At 46.3% G+C, this 19,088-nt stretch overlaps 2 protein-coding genes across 5 annotated transcripts in view; both read left to right on the forward strand.

The window, feature by feature from the left end:
- The window catches only part of Pdk1 (Phosphoinositide-dependent kinase 1), a 41,877-nt gene extending 31,126 nt beyond the window's left edge, over positions 1–10,751 (forward strand). For all 3 annotated transcript variants that reach the window (XM_084604787.1, XM_084604789.1, XM_084604788.1), the window contains one exon: positions 7,339–10,751. In XM_084604787.1, coding sequence (XP_084460913.1) covers positions 7,339–7,449 — 111 coding nt within the window. In that variant the 3' untranslated portion in view covers positions 7,450–10,751. The remainder of the gene's footprint in view (positions 1–7,338) is intronic.
- Positions 10,752–12,770: 2,019 nt separating this feature from the next.
- Positions 12,771–19,088, forward strand: part of LOC146190058 (uncharacterized) — a 176,039-nt gene continuing 169,721 nt past the window's right edge. For both annotated transcript variants that reach the window (XM_084604792.1, XM_084604791.1), the window contains exon 1: positions 12,771–13,221. In XM_084604792.1, the coding sequence (XP_084460918.1) occupies positions 13,044–13,221 (178 nt within the window). In that variant the 5' untranslated portion in view covers positions 12,771–13,043. The remainder of the gene's footprint in view (positions 13,222–19,088) is intronic.

Genomic DNA, 19,088 nt, shown 5'->3' on the forward strand with positions numbered 1-19,088 from the left:
CTTTCGTGCAGCATATATTTGCACTCTGCGAATGTGGATGTACAGCCGCCCAAATGTTTAATTGTTGCGCGTGCTGGTCATATTTTCTGTGATTCTGAGTGCTACAGAGGAGTTAGCCTGCGAAAAGTCCAAGTATAAGCAAGAGATCACCAAACCCTTGCGTAATCTTAACCTTCCACCAACTTTTATCTGCACTAAAACGCAGGAGCACAGAAACGGCGGCTGTCGTGCACGCCAGCTTAAGATTTGGCTGGCTGTACAGTCGCGGACAGAATAAAATGCACCACACTTCCGGATTCAAACACTTCTGTCCTGTCATCTAATAGAAATAAATAAGCTTGCTGTCCTCACATGCAAAGACAAAAGTAAATATTACAAGCATATGCAAAAAGCATGCGTTATGGTTTGCTAATTAACGCGTGAGAAGACTCTGACCGCCCAAGCGTGGTCCATATTCTTCTATCCGCGGTTGTATATGCAGATGTGGACCACCCGTGCCCAAGCCTGTGCTTGGCTTAGCTTTATCTCTTAAACGGACGCTAAAAGGTAGGGGTGCTGAGTGCACCAAGGTTGCAGTTGTTTCACTTCAACCGACTGCCAAGCTTTGATGTGCAAGAAAACAATCTGAAAGTGGAAGTGTATCGACACCCCTCCAGTGTTTCGGTAACTGGGCACGTTCGATTTTCAGTCTCAAGCAGTCCCAGACTACTTGCTGACACGAGTCCGGCATTCATTTTTTCTTGGGCAGCTCGGAAGCTCTGGCCACCAGTACAGCTCCCAGGAAAGTAGCACTGTGGCAGTGGCCATTTTGCTTTAGACTCCGCGCGTATTTTGAGTACTTTTCTTGTTCCAACAGATGGTATTGTGTGTTAAACAATGACGCAGACTCCATAGCTCGTCTCTAAGCAGCTGCAAGACGTTTGAATCTTGAATCTTCGCCTTCTTGTCTTGAATTTCACTACACACAGACGTGTCTAACTGCCATATTCACAAACACACCTTCACTCGAACTTCTACTCCAAGCGGCCTTCGAGGCCTGTTTTTCGTTTCAGAAAGCAACCTCCACAGGAATCGCTCCTCCAGCGGTGGAGAAAACTTGAGTTTTCTCGAGAATCTCGAGTCGGTGATGACGCTACCTTGGCCGCTCCTCAACCGCCATTCCACTTGTTAACATGGCGAACATGCATCGCTCGCTCGCTGTCTGGACTTCGTTATACCGGTATACCAAACTTTTCACGAAAGCGGATACGACGAGGATGCACCAAACCTCTCTAATGCATCGGCTGAGAGTGACAGCGACTCGGGACTTCTGCCACGCTATCACTTTACGAATGTGGCCATGGCTAGCCTCCGGCCATCCCTGCTGCTCACGCTAAACCAGCGCCATGGATAATCATGATCAGCCACCGACGTCTGTGCTGTGTTGATTGTCGCATCATCACAATTCGCTTGTGTGGCGTGGGGACATTTCAAGTTGTCACCGGATAAGTGGACAACCTTTCGGAGCCTGCCGAGTGCAGAGTTGAGGCACGATTTGACCATTAATGTTGAGCTCGCCCGCGGCCGAAGTCGAGTGGCGCCAGCGCATTCTCCGAGGGGGAACAGCATGTTGCATGAGGCGCGGTGGGACTGTGCGGACATCTGTGCTGCAGCCCACGTATCAATGGCTTCCCCGTCGCCCGAGGGTACGTAGTACATCGTCGGACGCGCTGCGCTGTCGCGGGACCGCGCTGGTGGACTCGTCCTACGGAGGGATATTCGCGGCCGACGAAGGACATGGTTTTTCAAGCATGGTTTCAATGAGTACTCCCAAGCTGTTTGGAAACCGCACGCGGCATTTGCTTCTGGAGAGTCTAATTCAGTGTGCATGAGCTGCAACACACTGCGAAGCAGCACATGTTTTCTCCGCTCGCCCTCGAGCCCTATCAAGGAGCCATGCTTGTAGGAGTTGGCGGCTTTTACTTTTTTTCCTGCAATACATTTTGATGTCTGTCAAAGCCTGGCAATAAAAAAAAAAGTGTCAAAGCCTGGCAATAAAAAGAAAATTATCAAAGCCTGGCAATAACAAAAAGGCAAAGCGGCAAATGCCAAGCCTAGATCTCACAGCAAAAAAAATAAACCGAAGTATTCACACCATTTCTTGAAGCCTACGTCATGCTTGCGTAAACTCTACGTCACCAGCAGACGTCACCAGCAGCGGCTCTTACCAGATGCAAAAGCATTTCCGGACATTTTTCACAGCCATCTTTTTCATCCTGCCCACAAAACAAGTTCCACTACGCTATTAATGTCGAGGTCGCTTGCGAAAGTTGTTTAGAAGACTTGACATTAAAAGCGGAGCATGTTACACACTACAGCACGCAGTTTTCAGGCCAAAAGTTCACCTTAATCTCGTCCCCATACGCCACTTGCGCGGCTTTGAGTGGAGGAGGTATTCTCAAGGAGAACTTGTCGAAGGAAACGCCGAGGGGCGTTCATGAATTTGAATCTGCCCTGGAGTGGAGGTTGGAGCGCCGAGTCAAGGCGCGTTTGTGAATACGGGCGTAAGTCTTGAGCATGGATGATTTGCTCATGGTGTCCAGACGCTATTCACTTGTTTCACGATGTTTTCAGCACACAGGCCTGAAAGCGTGTGAAGTGAACCGCTGTGTGCTGGAGCATCTATTGCTTGTTGTAAATGCTTTTGAAAATGCATTCATATTGTTATTTGGCAGTACTCGTGGGAAGCGCGCATGTCATTGCGTACCAGGTAGCATAATCTGTGGCTACTGCAACCCATCTTTTGCCAGAAGTGGACTCTGGAAAAGTGTCGAGAAGGTCCAAGCCGACACGTAGAGTGGCTCCGGAGCGATGTCGATGGGCTGAAGAAAGCCAGCAGGAGAAGTTGCAGGCTTCTTGCGACGCTGACACTTATTGCAAGCCCCAACGTAACGGCGCATTGAGTGGTAGAGACCAGGCCAGAAGAACCGACGATGGATGCGGTCGTATATGCGAGTAATGCCTAGATGGCCAGCAGTTGGGAGATCGTGGAGTTCGTGGAGAACGACTGTTCGTAAGTGCTTGGGGACGACTAGGAGAAGGTCAGGACCAGTGGGCTGAAGATTCCGGCGGTATAAAATGCCGTCAATGAGAGCAAAGTGGTTCAGTGAAGGGTCGGTTTGGGCGAACGTTAGGCGATTAATAATGGAGAGAAGTTTCGCAATCCGACACTGTTCTTCGCCAATAGTTGTAAACGGTGGTAGAGGGAACAGGTCAATGGCACATGCACTCGTGGGCATGTCAGTCTGGGGAACAGGGTATCGAGAGAGGCAGTCGGCATCTTTGTGCAACCGGCCGGACTTGTAGACCACAGTGTAGTCAAATTTTTGGAGTCATAGCGTAAAACGCCCGAGGCGACCAATAGGATCCTTCAAAGAAGAAAGCCAGCACAGGTAAGGTCGAAAAACGGCGGGGCATATCTGTACGATAGTCATAGGAAAACTCGGTGCGAGGAATCAGAGACCATCGACTGCAGCAATGCCGCGATATGTGACCGACGCCAGAACACTTGAAACATATGAGGCGATCATCAGGCATCCGCCATTCTGCTGGATTTCGATATCGACGAAAGTAGCGGGCCCGGGGATAGAAAACAGTCGTGCTTGGTGGCCAGACGCTGGGGTTTCTGATGGAACAGACAGCAGGTGTGAGGTTCAAGTTTGCAACTTCCTCTCGCACGACGGCCTGAATAAGGGATACTTCGGGCAAGGAGTGGCCGGGGACGGTGGTTTGGGGTGGTATAGGTGCACAGGCCCCCATTTTACGGCGAATGATCCTGGTAACGTTGTCGGTAATGTTCAGAGGCGAAGCAGAAGGTGTACTAGTTGGGTGGCTGCTGCATAACACACGAAGATGTGGCCACGGTATGAGGAACCCGTTGAAACTGTGGAAATATGCGCCAGCTCTTCACTAGCTCGAGGAGATGGCACTCCTTGATAAGGGCATCCACAGTATCATAGCCCTTGCAGAGGAGAAAATGGAAGGCGTCGTCCGCAATGCCTTTCAAAACGGGCCCACTTTTGCTGATTCTGTCATGGTGGTGTCGACTTGGTGACATAAGGCTAGTACGTCTTGTATGTAGGTGACATAGCTTTCAGTGGGAGACTGCACACGCGACTCAAGGTGCTTTATGGTGGCGAGCTTCAAAGCGTCTGGTGGTCCGAAGAGAGCGCGAAGCTTTTCTTTGAAGATGTCACAACTTGTTGATTCGTCCTCATGTGTTTCGAACCATTTTCTCACTGTGCCAGACAAATAGAAAATATATTTCCCAGCATGACAGTGGGGTCTCACCTGTTATGGGTGCTGACACGTACATTGAGATCCATTTGTTCACGTTGTCACCTGATGCACCGGAATAGATGTCGGGGTCACGAGGATGAGCCATGACCATGAATGTAGGAGCAGTAGGACTTCGTGAGTCGCCGGGTTCAGTCATGGTGGCAGTGCCGGGTTAGCGACCGCTATGAAGCTTCGTGGTGCAATAAATCAGGATGCGGAGGATGGGAAAATCCACACCTCCACCAGGATGTTACGTGCCTCCAAGTGCACACACACTTCTTCTGCCTCATCTTCAATGAGTCGACCCGTAGCAATATGTTTTCTGGCAAAATGATCTGGGCCCTTAGAAGAACTTTGTGAGCAGCAGCGGCAAGCGAACCCTGCCAAACTGTCGCGCTTGCATGTCGCACGCTCCATCACTCCATTCATGAAAAGCATTGATTGATTCGTACCTCCGTTATCTATCTTTAGCATTGCACGCATGTTTAAGAGATAAACTTGCGCGCGGCGTCAATGTGCGTCGTGGTGACTGATGGCTAGCAGACGATGGCCAGAGCTTGCAAGGTCATGTGACCGCTGCGCTACTTCCTGTCAGGGCGGAAGCCGAGACCTGTCGGCAAGTAGTCCAGGACTGGAAAATCGAATGTGCCCACTGTGTCTGGCGATGGAAATTCTTTTCTGGCTATGGCTGGCTCGTTCCTTCCATGTGCAACCCTGCTTTGAGAGGGAGTGCTGCCCAAAAGGGAAAAGCAGTGCGATGAATGTTATAGAGGTGCAAGCATGTGAAGCACTTCACACCCTGCATGCTTTCTTCTCAGCCTTCAAGAAGCTCCAAGCACTGGCAGTTGGGATGTTTGTGTACTCTTTGCAGCAGTGAGCAACTGAGCAGTGAGCCCTCAGTTTGCTCGGAGGAGAGCTGGGCTTTGTAGCGAACAGTGTGGTGGCTCCAGCTTTCCTAAATTGGTTTTAAACCAGTTTGAAAACTGAACTCACCGTATTTACTTGCATAATTTGCGCACTTTTTCTCTATAAATTAAGGCTTCAAAAAGGGGTTGTGCAAATTACGCGAAAATTTCACAAACATGCCTTAAAAACTCACCCGGAAAAAGGATATAAAGCGCAATATATGTCTAAAAAAGTGAGTCGTTGATAGAAAAACTGGATTCTGAGCCATGGCTGCCATTGTCGCGGCCGTCCCAAATAGCTTCATCCTTAGTTCCGTCAAGTGCATTTGACAGTCCAGTTTTTTTGAAGCTATGCTCCACAATGTTGGGAGAGACCCTGTCCAACGCTGCCAGTATCCATTCACAGACAGTCTCCAAAGGAGGCCCCTTCATTCTTCCAGTCGGAGTGAGACCGTGTTCTCCGCTGGCTATTCAATTCAGCAAATTCAATCACCTGGAGTTTAAATTTCACCGGACAGTTGTGGTATCCCATTTCAACTAAACAACCACACGTCAAACCACTACGCACAAAGCCGAGCCACCAACAACAAAGAGGTGGACACGCCAGACGCACAACGTGCACAACTAGCTCTACTGCGCTGTGGCTTCGCTTCGGCTGGGATTGCTTTGGCCTGGCCTTGGCAGTGCGCCTCACCGATGCGGTCTGCTTGTGCGTTCCTGCGTGCATGGTTGCGTTTTTACGCAATGAGGTGCGCAAAATATGCGGTTAAAAGTTTTTTTTATAAATACGGGTAATAAGTTACGGGTGCGCAAATTACGCGAGGGTGCAAATTATGCGAGTAAATACGGTATATGTTTTGTCCATTTCCAGTGATCTAGCTAAGTAGGTGCCGGTTTCCTAATTTTCCCCAAGGTGGATGCATGTAGTAGGAATGGCACAGCACTGTCTGCTTTTTAGGAGGATGGAAATTTTTGGGAAAAAATGAAGCATCTTGTTCGCAGTTTTCTCAGCATCATGGGCCCCGTTTCGAATTAAAAAAAAAAAATGCTGGTAGTGCTCCCAAAGCGTAATCTATCAGTTTAGCATAGTTCCATGTTTCTGATGGCATCTCCTGTAGTGTGTCTGTAGTGTGCTTGTTCCCCACCATGCTGCTCAAGATGCCGGGGCATTTTCAGCATGGGCAGTAGCTTTTCTGGCTTAGTAGTAATAGTGCTACATATTGGCACTAATGCCAGAATATATGTTGCTACTGAAAAAGCTTTCAAGGAAGCTTGTCCTCTGGACGATGGTAGTGCCAAGTAAAATGAGCTGGACCACAGAGAGATGGGGTGAGAGAGAGAGATTTTTGTGTGAAAAAGTTTTGAAGGTCAGCTGGAGGACATGAAATGGGACTAAAGTATGATCTGGAAAATATATACTTGTCTATCCAGCTTGCACAGGCACAAGGGCTTTATTAATAGTGTTGAACGTTGAGCTAGTTGGCCACAGATCTCTTGGAAGAAGGCAGCAGAGCAGGTGACAACACAAAACATAAGAAGCACACAATAACACAAGTATTTGTGTTGCCACCTGCTCTGCTGCCTTCTTCCAAGAGATACAAAGGCTTTACCTCTAGCAACGCAGATACAAAATGATTTCGCTTCATTTCCTGCACACCACCACTCGAGCGCTCTAAACAAGTGTGGTAGGATCTGTGCATGCTGGAGGAGGATCCTTATCTGTTAAATAACAGCATACTTAAATGTCGTGTTTCATCTGTGAATTTTGTCCTTTTTAAAAGGGGTGCTAAAATCGATTACAAAGTCCAGATAGATTGGAATGCATCATGAAACCGTTCAAAAAGACGAGGGACAAGGAAGAAACCAACAGGCAAGACACCAACAGAACCAACACAGATAGTCACTTGGAGGTTCTAACGTGCACATTCATAGCTCAGTGCATGAACGTTCTTAATTTTCGCTGCTATCAAAACGTGACTGGTACATGACTAGAATTCATTCCCGCGATCTAATACTGAATGCCCGAGATTGTGCAGCTGAGCACATGCTTAGGATAGCAGTCGCGAGACATCTCAAAAGGGGAAAGTAAATGTGTGTGCTCCACGGATTCTTGCAGCCCAACCGAACATACTACCTAGAAGATCCCGAAGGCTATGCCCTGGCTTGGTGCAAGGCCATCGATGAAGTACGCAAAGCCACCTATAACCAGGCCGACGACGCTTCTTAATGATGGCTTTAGCCGGCACTTTCCTGGCTGTCCGTTGGCTCGTGCTGGCTTCCGGTGCAAGTGGTCATAGGGAGAAGTGGCTGCTTCAGTGTCGCTGTCTGCAAGCATTTGGCGACAAGTGGTGTTCATGATGGACCAGTGTGTGCGATGTGTGCTGATTGTGTCCTGTTGACAATGTCGAATTTGTATGAGAAAAAGGATTGAGCCAGTTCCTCCTTTTTCTTGTTCCTCATCCCAGGGATATTTGGAGTTTGTGCTCAGCTGATTAGTGGTATTTTGATTTGTAGCTGGAAATACTCTTCATGGAACTATTGTGAAGGGAAACAGCTCTTTTTGATATAAACTCCATTGGAACTGTTGGCTTTGCCCTGGACCCTAAGACATATACAACTTTGGGGATTTTTTTTGTCATTTTTGTGAAACCAGATTGTATTTACTGGAATATGGACCTAGCACCGAGTCAGTTTCAGAACCACATTTAAAAACGAGGAAAAACAAACAACACCAGGTGCACCTTGGCATATTTTTTCTTATAGGTGAAAAACATTGCAAGGACAAACATGATCAGTTTCATGCATTGCTTCTATAGACCTTTGCATCGGGTGAGGGAGTCGGCAAAATTCCTCCTCTCTGGACAGTCTGAAATCGGTTTCGCTGTAGCTTCCACAGTGCTTGCGCAGGGTGCACCTGACTGTCCAGTGAACAATATGGCAGCGCCCAGGGAGCCTGAAATGTAAAGATAGAAAAAAAAGAAAACAGTATACCAGTCGATACATTATGGAGTAGCTAGTAGATTATCTGATGAATAAGTTTATTCATTATTCGTTTTGTATGGCCTAGGATAAAGCATTCAGAACTATTCCTGTACAGCATATAATTTGAACTGTGGAGCTGCAAAAAAACACAATAATTCAAGCCTTTTGCTGTGTAACATGCGGCAGAGCTGCTTTTGAAAAGGTTATGGTTAGCGTCATATGCAAGAGTAGGAGTTCAGCATGTTTGTTAGTTTGTGAAGTACAATTTTGTGTATTGTCACTTTTCTTTTTTTGTGCTTAGTGATTTAGTAGTAGCTTTCGTAGAACACATCCAGTCGGGACTGTATGTAAGGATTCAACCCCTAGCAGACTACTTTTGGCATATGACTTGCTGCCGGAGTTTGAATTCTGAAAAAAAAATTTCCACACAAAGTCTTCATGTTAGCACTTGAAACCAGCTGCAGGTTGTGCCCGAGTCATAATGATACACCCTCTTGAAGGTCACGAAAAAAGCATGGAAATTTTTTAAGGTAGAAGCCTTTAATGCTTCATTGTTGTAAGGAGGAGTTTTCAACAGAAATGTCACGCTTTTCAATCGGTCGCAAGATCGTGACGTCACAGTGCGCGAATTTCAAACTGGGCCAATTGTTACTTTGGCTAGTAGCCATGCAACCAATTAAAGGGATGGTATAGTGATGTTCCAATTAAGTGGGACTGAGTTTAGTTAATTAGTTTATTAACCAGTGAGCATAATTAGGTTAATTAATCAATAATTAGTTTCCAAAATGTGGACGGTCAAGCGAGGGTGTACTTACAATTGGGCGAAGTGATAGTCAGTTACACTAATTAGCATATTGGTGCTAATTAGGCAATTAGCTAAAGTTGCACTTGCTGAACAGGAACTTAAGTTTACTGATAAGTATGCCTTGTACTGGTAATTGATTGAAGAACAATAACTAATTAGCATGCTTGTGCTAATTAGGAAATTGGTTATAGGCAGTCACTGCCTAACAATGTGCCAGGAAAGGCTTCCGCCTTGGAGCACTTTTAGTGAGCCAAAGTGCCCCCTGAATTTTTCTTCTTCGTATATAGCACGAATTTGAGAAGACTGCAATTGCTTCCTGTTTTCATAGCTCACATAGCTTAGCGTACGTCATCAAGATCTGTGTTCTGTCTTAATTAGAACAAGTAACTCACTGGCTTTCGTTAGACTGATTTACTTTGCAACTGGCATTTGGGGCATGCAGAAAGTTTGCATTTAGGATACAAACAGCAGTCGTAAGGCGTCCAGTTTTTATTATAACTCAGTTTTGCGCACAATGACAGTCTTATTTGAGTAGCTTGTGTCGTCATTAGTAATAGTTGATCCTTTGGGGAACCCATTTTCTAGTCGGCGTTTCTCATGTCCGGGGTCGCTTTGGCATGTCGAGCCCCGTATGCATCATTTTTCAACCTCAGTTTGTAGTTCGCATATAGATGCAGTGCTGGGAATGGCATGCTTTTATTTTTGATTTGAAGAAAATATTTCAATCCTTCATTTTCCAACATGTGATGCGGTTTGTTGGCTAGTCAGCCACAGAAAATATACGGGATTGTGGGCTATCATACTTTGGCAGATATTGATAAAGAACTTCTATAATCTGTTTCATAGTTCTGAAATATATATACATAGAGACTTGCAGTATTCTGAAGTCACATATTTGATAACTTTACGCTTATCTTTTGCATACAGTTTAATCCTTTTTAAATTAAATCTTGACTTGTATCAGCAAAGCAATTTTTGTGGCATATTTGCATTTGTAGTTCTATTGAGGTCCTTTATAGCAAGCTTTGATTTGCCACTGCTAGTGAATTGTGCTTCATAATTTTTTTGATAGATTGAAAAGTGTTCATAATTGAGTAGTTTGCCAGAGAGACAGACATTTCACTCGCATGAGCATTCCCATAACATTTTGAACAATTGCAATTCTAGCAGGTTAAAAAGTTTCCGAGAGATTTGGGTCCCTTATGTAGCCACACAAGAGACATTGTATTGCATAGAGCAACAAAGCGTTTGTCATATTGTCCTTTCAAAGCACACTTGTTGGCTCGCACAGTTTTGTTGAAGCTTCCCTCTACGTCCACTTCTCCTTGGGAGGCGAATTGTAAATATTTTTTGAGCCAGCGTTTTCGACTTGCCAGCAAGGTGACCGCTCGCACTAGTTAGACAAGTTACAAATTATGGCGACTAAATTAAGTAAGAAGGAGGCGAGAGAGAAGAAGAAAGGGAAGTTTTGTACCTATCGCAGACACCGCACAGAGCAGAGTGAATACGTTGAGCGTGATTTTTTTTTTTCTTTAGTTTGTTACGCGTGTGCATTTGAAGTGCTTGTGAGCTGTGTGCGTACTGGTGTGGAGTTGGACTGGAGAGATAGACTGTTGAATGCCTTTGCCATTGAATGGCAGGGCTTGAGAGTGCCTGGAAGATGTTTTGTGAACGTGAAAGTGTGGAGTCCTCCGAACATTTTCCTTTTTTTTTTTTCTTGTAATAAAAACCTAAAGGGAAACTATTCTGTCTTTTCTTGTGCTTAAGAATACTTGAGGAGCTGTGGCATTGAGTTGCGAGGAGCTCTCTATGTGGCTGTCAGTAAAGTATGTAATCGAAAACATTCTGGCAGGCTCTTCATGAAAATTGATTTAGGACTGGGAGAGACCTCGCTGCGGTCAGCGGATCCGGCCAGGCAGAAGATAGTCATAAGTCGGACTGCATACATCATGGATCAACATCACATGAACGTTTAAATCGCGAGTGGAGTCGTGCGGAGATCCAGGAGGCCTGCGTGCCTCGAATTCTTCGTAAAATAATGTTTTTCACCCTCCTGTTTGGGTATGTGAAAGAGCTGGAGGAACACATATCCGGTGTCCTAACTTAACCCTACCTAACCTAGCCTGGAGTTTACAAAACTGAATAATACTTGTAAACGAAAGTGATGTATAGGTTTTACTCACCTTGGGATCAAATATAGGCCATTTCACTGACTTTTTTTTTTTTAGTGCGTTACCACATGTCTGTCAGCTGAACCCTGTCGACAGCTGTTCTCAAATGTGAAATTATAGCAACAATAATGTCTGTTCTGAATGCCAGAATTTTATTTCAGCGCTACCAGCTATTCAGTGCAATGAGGATTGTTAACCTCTGCCGCCATTTCTAAACACGGTATTGCTTAACGGAAACGACAATACGTTACTGTGTTACCGTCGAGTTTGCGAGGTCGTCGACTCGTAGCACACTGCTGGCGTCTGCAAACTTTCACTCGATATCCGATGGTTTACCAGCCAACCACTTCATCGGCGCGTCAGGAGCTTCTGCCATATAAACGGCTACGACAGCATCCGCTGCCTTCGACTAATCGATGTCGCAGTCTGGAAGCTTTGGCGACATTCCCGGCCAGAGCCGCACGCTAGACCCACGGCGAGAGAGGCCCAGCCGTCGGAATTGCGAAGCCAACAGCTCAGCGAACAGTTCTGGACCACGCGCAATACGTCTGCAACTGCGGCTGGCTGACTGGCTGCCGGCGCTTCGCGAACGTTAGAGGGGACAAAAAAGAAAAAAAAAAAATCTGGTCTGGTCCTGCTCACCCGGGTGCCACGTCATAACTGACGTCGCTGTGGCGTAAATATTTTGGTGAAACGAAGAATGTGTGCCAGCGCTGCAGGGCCGGACGCTCCGGAGCTCGTTTTAATCCGAGTTCCCCTCGGAGAGTGGCTAAAAATAAATCCTTCGCTTTATCGCGCTGTAGGTGCCGCTAAGCTGTAGCAGAGCTCGCCTTGGTGACGTCAGGATTTGGCTGCTGTTCCACCCGCGGTTCACTTCACCTCCTAAGCTGAAGCACCTTTGGCCGTCTCTCAGAAAATGGCGGTACCTTTCCTTTCTGTCCGTTGTTTTGTGTGTGGCTATTCATGCAAAAGACAGAGCGTGTTTTAACGTTGTCACGCCGCCTTCGTAGTCGGGCGCGGACGACTGCGCTTCCGCCATCTCGAAAGAAAGCGCGGTGCGGTAGCAATGGCGACTGGTTGTCGTGTGCAGCTCTGAGACGTTTGAGCGCAGCACGTGTTGTGGGTGCTACTCGTGTTGTTCTGAATGAAACACAGACCTCGTGGAAGAAAAAGGCGGAAATACTGCAGGATTAGTGCTACTGGGGAAGATATCCATCGTCGACCTAAAATTTGCGTTTGTGGTCGGAACGGGTTGCCGCGCCCGACTCCCATTGGTCGCGAAGGGCGGCCGGCGAAGGTCACGTGACTTATCACAACATCCGGACTGTCTCGGCTCGCTGCTGCGCGAGCGGAGTGTGTGGGGTACGAGTTTGTGTGTGTGTGTGAAAAACAAACAAGAAATGTGCGTCGATCCCGTCGCGGGACGACAGCGAGGAGGAAAGCCAAGGTAGGTCACTTTTGATCGTACCTTAAAACAACTCGGCGAAAAAAGAGCGTTCGACGAGTCGCGCAAGCCCGATCGGTTTGAGAAGCGAGAACGGACGGACGCCCCCCTCCTCTCTTCCTGTGCGCGCCGGCGACGATCGAGCAGCGGTTTGGCCTAGGCCTAGCTCGCGCACGGAGAGATTGAGCAATATCAAAAAGTTGTGTGGTCGGGCAAGCGAACCACTCCCACAAGTTTAGCGCTTTTGTCTTTGGTTTCATCCGTTCGCTCCCGCCGCGCTCGGAGGTGCCGCTGTTGCTTTCCTCTGAAAACGAGAAGGAGAAAGAATTGAGAAGGATGACACTCCGTCGCCTTCGTACGCGGTCGTAGTAGTGGGACTGTTGGTGTGTGTGTGCCTCGGCTGTTTCTTGTAATACGTGATGCCATCGAGAGATGCCGGCCGTTCGGTGTTGTGGTTCGACGTGGATTCCTCTCCCTCGGGCAAGTCGTCGTCTCCGCGTTGGATTCAGCTGCGAAGACTCGTCGGTGCCCCACCGGGACCGTGTGTGTTCGCGCGTCGCAGATCGAGCTTGAGGCGAGCTCTCGTGAAACTCAAAGGTGAGCTTGGCACCTCCGTTCTGCTCTAGTTTTAGCATGCTTTGTGCGCGTATTTCGTTCTGCTGGCAGCCGGTGGAATCCGAACACCAGCTGACTAGTAGGGTAGGCTTCGCCGCACGCGCGCCCGCGTCGTCTGCTACAAATGCACGGCGCAGCCGCAGCTTGGAGTGAAGCAGCCGACAAAATTGCAAGCACGGATTTCCTGCGCCTGTGCCGGCTGCAGCCGGTGTCGAATGTTGGGTCGAGGGTCCAAATGCGGATCCTGGTTTGAAACCTGTGGCTCGAATACGACCCTTGTCGGCGCAAATCAAAGCGGTCGAGTTCTAACGGTCGGTTTTTCGGGCGTTCCGCGTCGGCACAGGGTGGAACGTGACACAGCTGTTCCGGAGGTCGGGACCAGGACGCATACTTCGCGTCGCCCCACTCCCAACGCACCTGCGGCTGCGTCATGAAACTGCCGTTGGCGCTCCCTTTTAATAACGCTCCGACCCGGCATGTGTGTTTTTGTACCCGGCGCATGCCCGAGTGGCGTCACCTTGAAGCGCGGCCGCTTTTGTTTCACACCTGCTTGCCCGTTGCTGGCTGTGGGTGTCGTGCACAGGTTGTCTTATATTCCTCGCAGTCGCGTATACGACGGAGTTCCTGTTTGTTCGTCTCCTTTGAGCGTAACGTTTCAGTTTCGTTGCCGGCTTGAAACGATCCGCGCAGAACGAGAAAAAAAAAAAAAAAAAAAAAAAGGAGGCAGTATACGTGCCTAGCAGAAAAAGAGGCGTAAGCTGATGAGCGCCGGCTGGTTTCGTTGGTAAGCGAAATACCGACAAAAGCCGGTCGGTGTGCTGTTTAGACTACAGGAAATGCGTCAGCCAAAAAAAAAAAAAAAAAAAAATGTAATAACTTGCTGAAATAGAGAAAGTGTGTGTGTGTGTGTGTGTGTGTGTGTGTGTGTGTGTGTGTGTGTGTGTGTGTGTGTGTGTGTGTGTGTGTGTGTGTGTGTGTGTGTGTGTGTGTGTGTGTGTGTGTGTGTGTGTGTGTGTGTGTGTGTGTGTGTGTGTGTGTGTGTGTGTGTGTGTGCACATGCATGCATTTTTAACCCTGTCAAGCTACTGGACAGTAAAAGCGTTGCAGCTGTCGCTCGGCTTCTGAAGTAGGCTAGAGGTGTGAAATGCTTCATGGTTGAGGAAATATGCTATCCTCAGTGCAATTTGTTCGTCTACATATGAGCTCGATGGGCAGGCGCGTTAGACTCGTCGCTGTCGTAGTCATTCCATAGGCAATCGCACGTACCAGACACAGTTTCAATCGGATTTTTCATGAGCAGCGTATGGAAAGTAGTTCCTGACCCCTATTTTTGAAATTTCGTTGAAATTTGAAGGTGCCAAATTGAGAACATTACACGAGGGGCTTGAATGAATAAAACAGACTGCTGGGACTCCAAATCCCGATTTAATGCTTTCAATGCTTGGAGTCCTGCTAGTCGATCAATGTGGCTACCGTGCACAAGGAAAATTACAGCTGAAAAGGAATGGTATGGCTTTACAGGGAATGGACTATATTACGGCAGTTGCTCAGGTGTGGGACGTGTGACGAGATATTTTTCTTTTTTTTTTTTAACGATGTCTTATTACCGTGTTATATGTATCAAAGGAAAAATAATTCATCAAAAGAGATATTTGTGGGAGCCGTGAATTGTGGCTCTGCTTTTGAGATGATGAAGTGGGTGGGAAAGCGAAACCCAAAATGCCACCAGGGCTCTGGCTGTTTAAGGATAAGATGTGCGTTTGATGTGGATACGTCCGGTGTGACAAGGAGTGCAAGTTCGTGCGGAGGAGTCATGTTAAATAGAGTTAGCATAATCTGGAACCAATTTGTCAGGTGAGTTGTTTAGCAAAAAAATCTAGGGCGAGGCCATGGCATCCTTGAGGTACCAACTGCAGTGAAAGTACCGCGGGAAGTGACGAAAGGTGCCGAGCGTGCAGTAGAAGAGCTTCTCTACGCCGTCATGTTGTCGTTCTGCGGAAGTAGCTGACCAAAAAATCGACATTTCATAATTGACAGCAGCTGGGCCTTTATTGGAGCTACCGCACGTTGTTTAATTGTTATTCGCTGTGAACCGCGGCCGAGCAGTGCGACGAAATGGGGTAGTTACCATTTTCTGAACTCAGCTTAACTCCAGAAGAAGAAAAAAAAAGTAAGAGCCGTTGAAGCGAGGGGACATGCTCGCTAGTACACGATGAAGTTACCAGTATACAAGTCACCATCAACACAGCCGAAAGTTACTCCAGTTCATATTAATTAGTACAGCGAATTGGTTGGGTTAAATACTTACATTCTTCTTATATTGACTCTCAATTTACGCGGAGTCTTCTGCAGGTGGGTACGTGCCAATTCACTGACTGACCTTCAAAAGAAATTTGTCGTAGGAAATTAAAGGAACGATTACTTCAGTAGTGTTGACCTTAGGGCAATTATACAATTACATAGGAAAGCTGTGCGGTCTTATAAAAGGATGCAGTCGAAGAAAAATTCAGCCTGTTCCTACCTGCCCGTTGCAATCACTCAACTATCGAAGCTAACTAGGACGATTGGCAGCGGCCTAACTGGTCTAAGCGGAAAGGTTTCATTTTTTTTTTTTCACGCACACCATTCATAGATTTTCGTCTAGGTGGTCAATAAATTTTTTGGTAATTTTCAATGAGAGGCCCTAAATCATTTAAATCTGGAACTTCAGATGAAACTGATTCAATATTGAAATAATGCCCCATGATTTCGGCAAATTGGGCGTGAATAAACGATAGGCATTGTCAAATTTATTATGAATGGGAAACACCGAAATTTTTATATCTAATCAAAATTTGCTATGAGGAGCCCGATCAAAGGCCTTGATAAAGATCTCCCTGATCAGGTGGGTTATAGGAACGTTAGCAGTGTCATGGACTGTTATGTCACAAGCTTAATGCGTGCCGATAAACCCTTACTAAATTCATGTTGGAACGGCGACAACAAATCATTGCCGAGAAATGTTCAAGAAAATTTGGCATGTCATGGTTTAATAATTTAAATAGAGGTCAGGGATATAGGGCAGAAATTTCTAGTTAAGAGCCGATCACCGAACACGTGCGCCAGTCTTCGGTTAAAACGACAGTGCGTAACGAGAGGCGAAAAAATGGCCATTAATATACGGGACACTTGTTCATCATAACGGCGAACTTTAGCAGACTTTTCTGTTAGATTTACTCATAGTATCAGTGACAAGTTCAGTGTGATAGCATTAGAGTAGCCCCCGCCGGGGTGGCGCAGTGGTTACGGCGCTCGACTACTGTTCCCAAGGGCGCGGGATCGAATCCCGGCCTCGGCGGCAGCTTTTCGGTGGAGGCGAAAGTCAAGGCGCCCGAGTGCTGTGCGATGTCAGTGCACGTTGAAGAACCCCAGGTGGTCGAAATCTCCGGAGTCCTCCACTACTGCGTCTCTCATAGCCTGAGTTGCTTTGGGACGTTAAACCCCACAAACCAAACCAATCAAACATTATGGAGTCTGTGTCTGAAATGGATGGTAGAAACATCGTCCCTGGTGAGAACACGGAATGAAGTTATTGTTCATAGCTGTTCATAGTTCATAATATCAGAAACATCTTTAGGTTCCGTAATGTCCTCAGCGCAGAAATACTTTTCTCGGGCAATGGTAACTCAGTCCAAAACTTATCGCTTTTTCGCGCGCTTCACCCTGCGTTCTAAATGGAAAATACTTTGATCACCCAATGGGCTGCTTCACTTTTGGTTTCATTTTTCGGTCTGGAATAAATTCATCCAAGCAATATTTACCTGTACTCTTAAACATAGGGCATCGGGGATATCAGCCAAATTCCAAAACTCGTTATGAGTAGATTTATCATCAGCGCGAAAAGAAAAAAAAAATCATTTTACATTTATATTTCGTGACTTTTCTACTTTCATATAGTCAGCAAGTATAAACGTGAGAATAATGAAAGGATAATTGCTTACAACTATGAAATGTAAACGAGCTATTATTATTAGTCATACAGGCATTCCTAAGTACATTCTTGCGGATCGCTTGTAATCATGATATCGATTATAGTCGGATACAACTCAAGTCTGCAGTAAATGTCACATGTAATTCCTCGGTTACAGAAAGTAATTTGCTGTTCAAGCTTTCCTGGCTACTTAAATAAACTGAGAATCGGAACAAGCTATAAACTCAATAATTTTGATATCTCTAGTTGCTTGTTTGGCACAGTGAGACATAAAAAACTGATTCTGTTTACTGCTCTGCGGAGTACACATTACCGAGTACCATAACCTGTAGTAGCTTTTTTTTTTTTTTTTTTTTTTTTTTTTTTTTTTTTTTTTTTTTTTTTAACCTGCTCTAGAGGGATGTCAAATAAGTGAAGCTCTGGCGTTCGCGTACTTTTGAGGACTTTCTCAAGGTTGTGCAGATTTCAATCCAGGAAGTAACACTCCCGTATGGTTGATGAACACGGGCTCACTCTGCTGGCGGTTTTGGTTGGTAGCGCTGCAGCTAGCATATTCATAGGTGCTAAGGTGGTACTGGGTTTGATGCCAGTGCCACGGCGATTTTTTTTTTTTTCTCGCGATGTTTCTGAAAAAGCTTTGTGGACTTCCTTTTGTCGCCTTATGATCATGCGCAGGTGTTTGATGATGGGCAATTGCTATCTTGTTTGACATTTCCAGAACTCTGTGGAATTCCCTTAGTTCACGATACTGCGAGGAAGCACCCTGACTTGATGTTCTGCTAGCCGCAGTGCATTTTGGATTATTGTCGCTAAGGTTTCAGCAAAGTTTTGAGTGCCGCGGGCGTAGATGCAGAAAAAAAAAAAAGACGTACAAAACAATGAACTGTACTGCAGCTATACGCTCATTGCATTTGTGTTGCGAACAATCTGACCGCCTGTTCGCGTTGGCGTTATTTACTTGTTTTTGTTTCTTCCGAAACGAGGAGGAAATATAGGTACCGTAGTCTTTTTTTTTTTTTTCTGAAAAAAAAAATTAAACTGCGATCAAAAGCTGTTTTGCCGCGTCATTTTTTGATCTCTTCGTACACCAGGTATGTCGCGCTGCCTCCCCCACACACACACTAAAAATAGAAAGGGAAGGTTGGCTTTGAGAAAGTTATTGTTTCCGGGCTTCTGTATAACAGCCGAAGTATGGTGATCTCTGTTCATGTAGTATCGGCCAATCCTTCTCCTCTGCATCATCACACAGAGAATTACTGACGACACTCGTTGAAATGCGTTTCCTGTCAGCGTTGCGCGGAGGTATAGTCCGTCATTGCGCAGGGAGCGCGATACGAGGATGTTTCATGCGGCAGGAAGTGAAAGATATGTCCCGCGGTGTGCGCATCTACAGTCGACATTCGCGGAACGCTTGCAAACTGGTGCAAAGGTCGCAGATGCAGCCGTGTCATTTTGCACGGTTAAAAACTTCGTGCCTCGGATGGCTTTTGTTTTGGGGCATTGTCGAGTTCAGAATCGATTCGCGTCATCCTTGAAATGTGTTTTTATTTTATTTTTTATTTTTATTTTTATTTTATTTTTTTTACTGCCTTTCCTTCGTTCTTTTTTTTTTTTTTTTTTTTTTTCACATATCTCCGCCTTGGTGTTGTACAGGCACACTACTCAGAGTTTCGCCTCACAGAAAATGAACAGAAGACTACCATGTGTTCTCTTGAGACCCGAAAATGGAAAATTCATCCATTAGCCTGTTACTAAAATTCTTCTGATATATCGGACAAAGAAATTGCCAGCGCCGCAACCATGCAAGAAGGTCTAGCGCCACATACATCTTTCTCGGCTTCGTTTAGAGTGTATTTTTTTTTTTTTTTTTTGTTTAGCA

This window comes from Amblyomma maculatum, chromosome 5, assembly GCF_055883805.1.
Source record: "Amblyomma maculatum isolate TAMU_Amacu chromosome 5, ASM5588380v1, whole genome shotgun sequence".
NCBI classification, from domain to species: Eukaryota; Metazoa; Arthropoda; class Arachnida; order Ixodida; family Ixodidae; genus Amblyomma; species Amblyomma maculatum.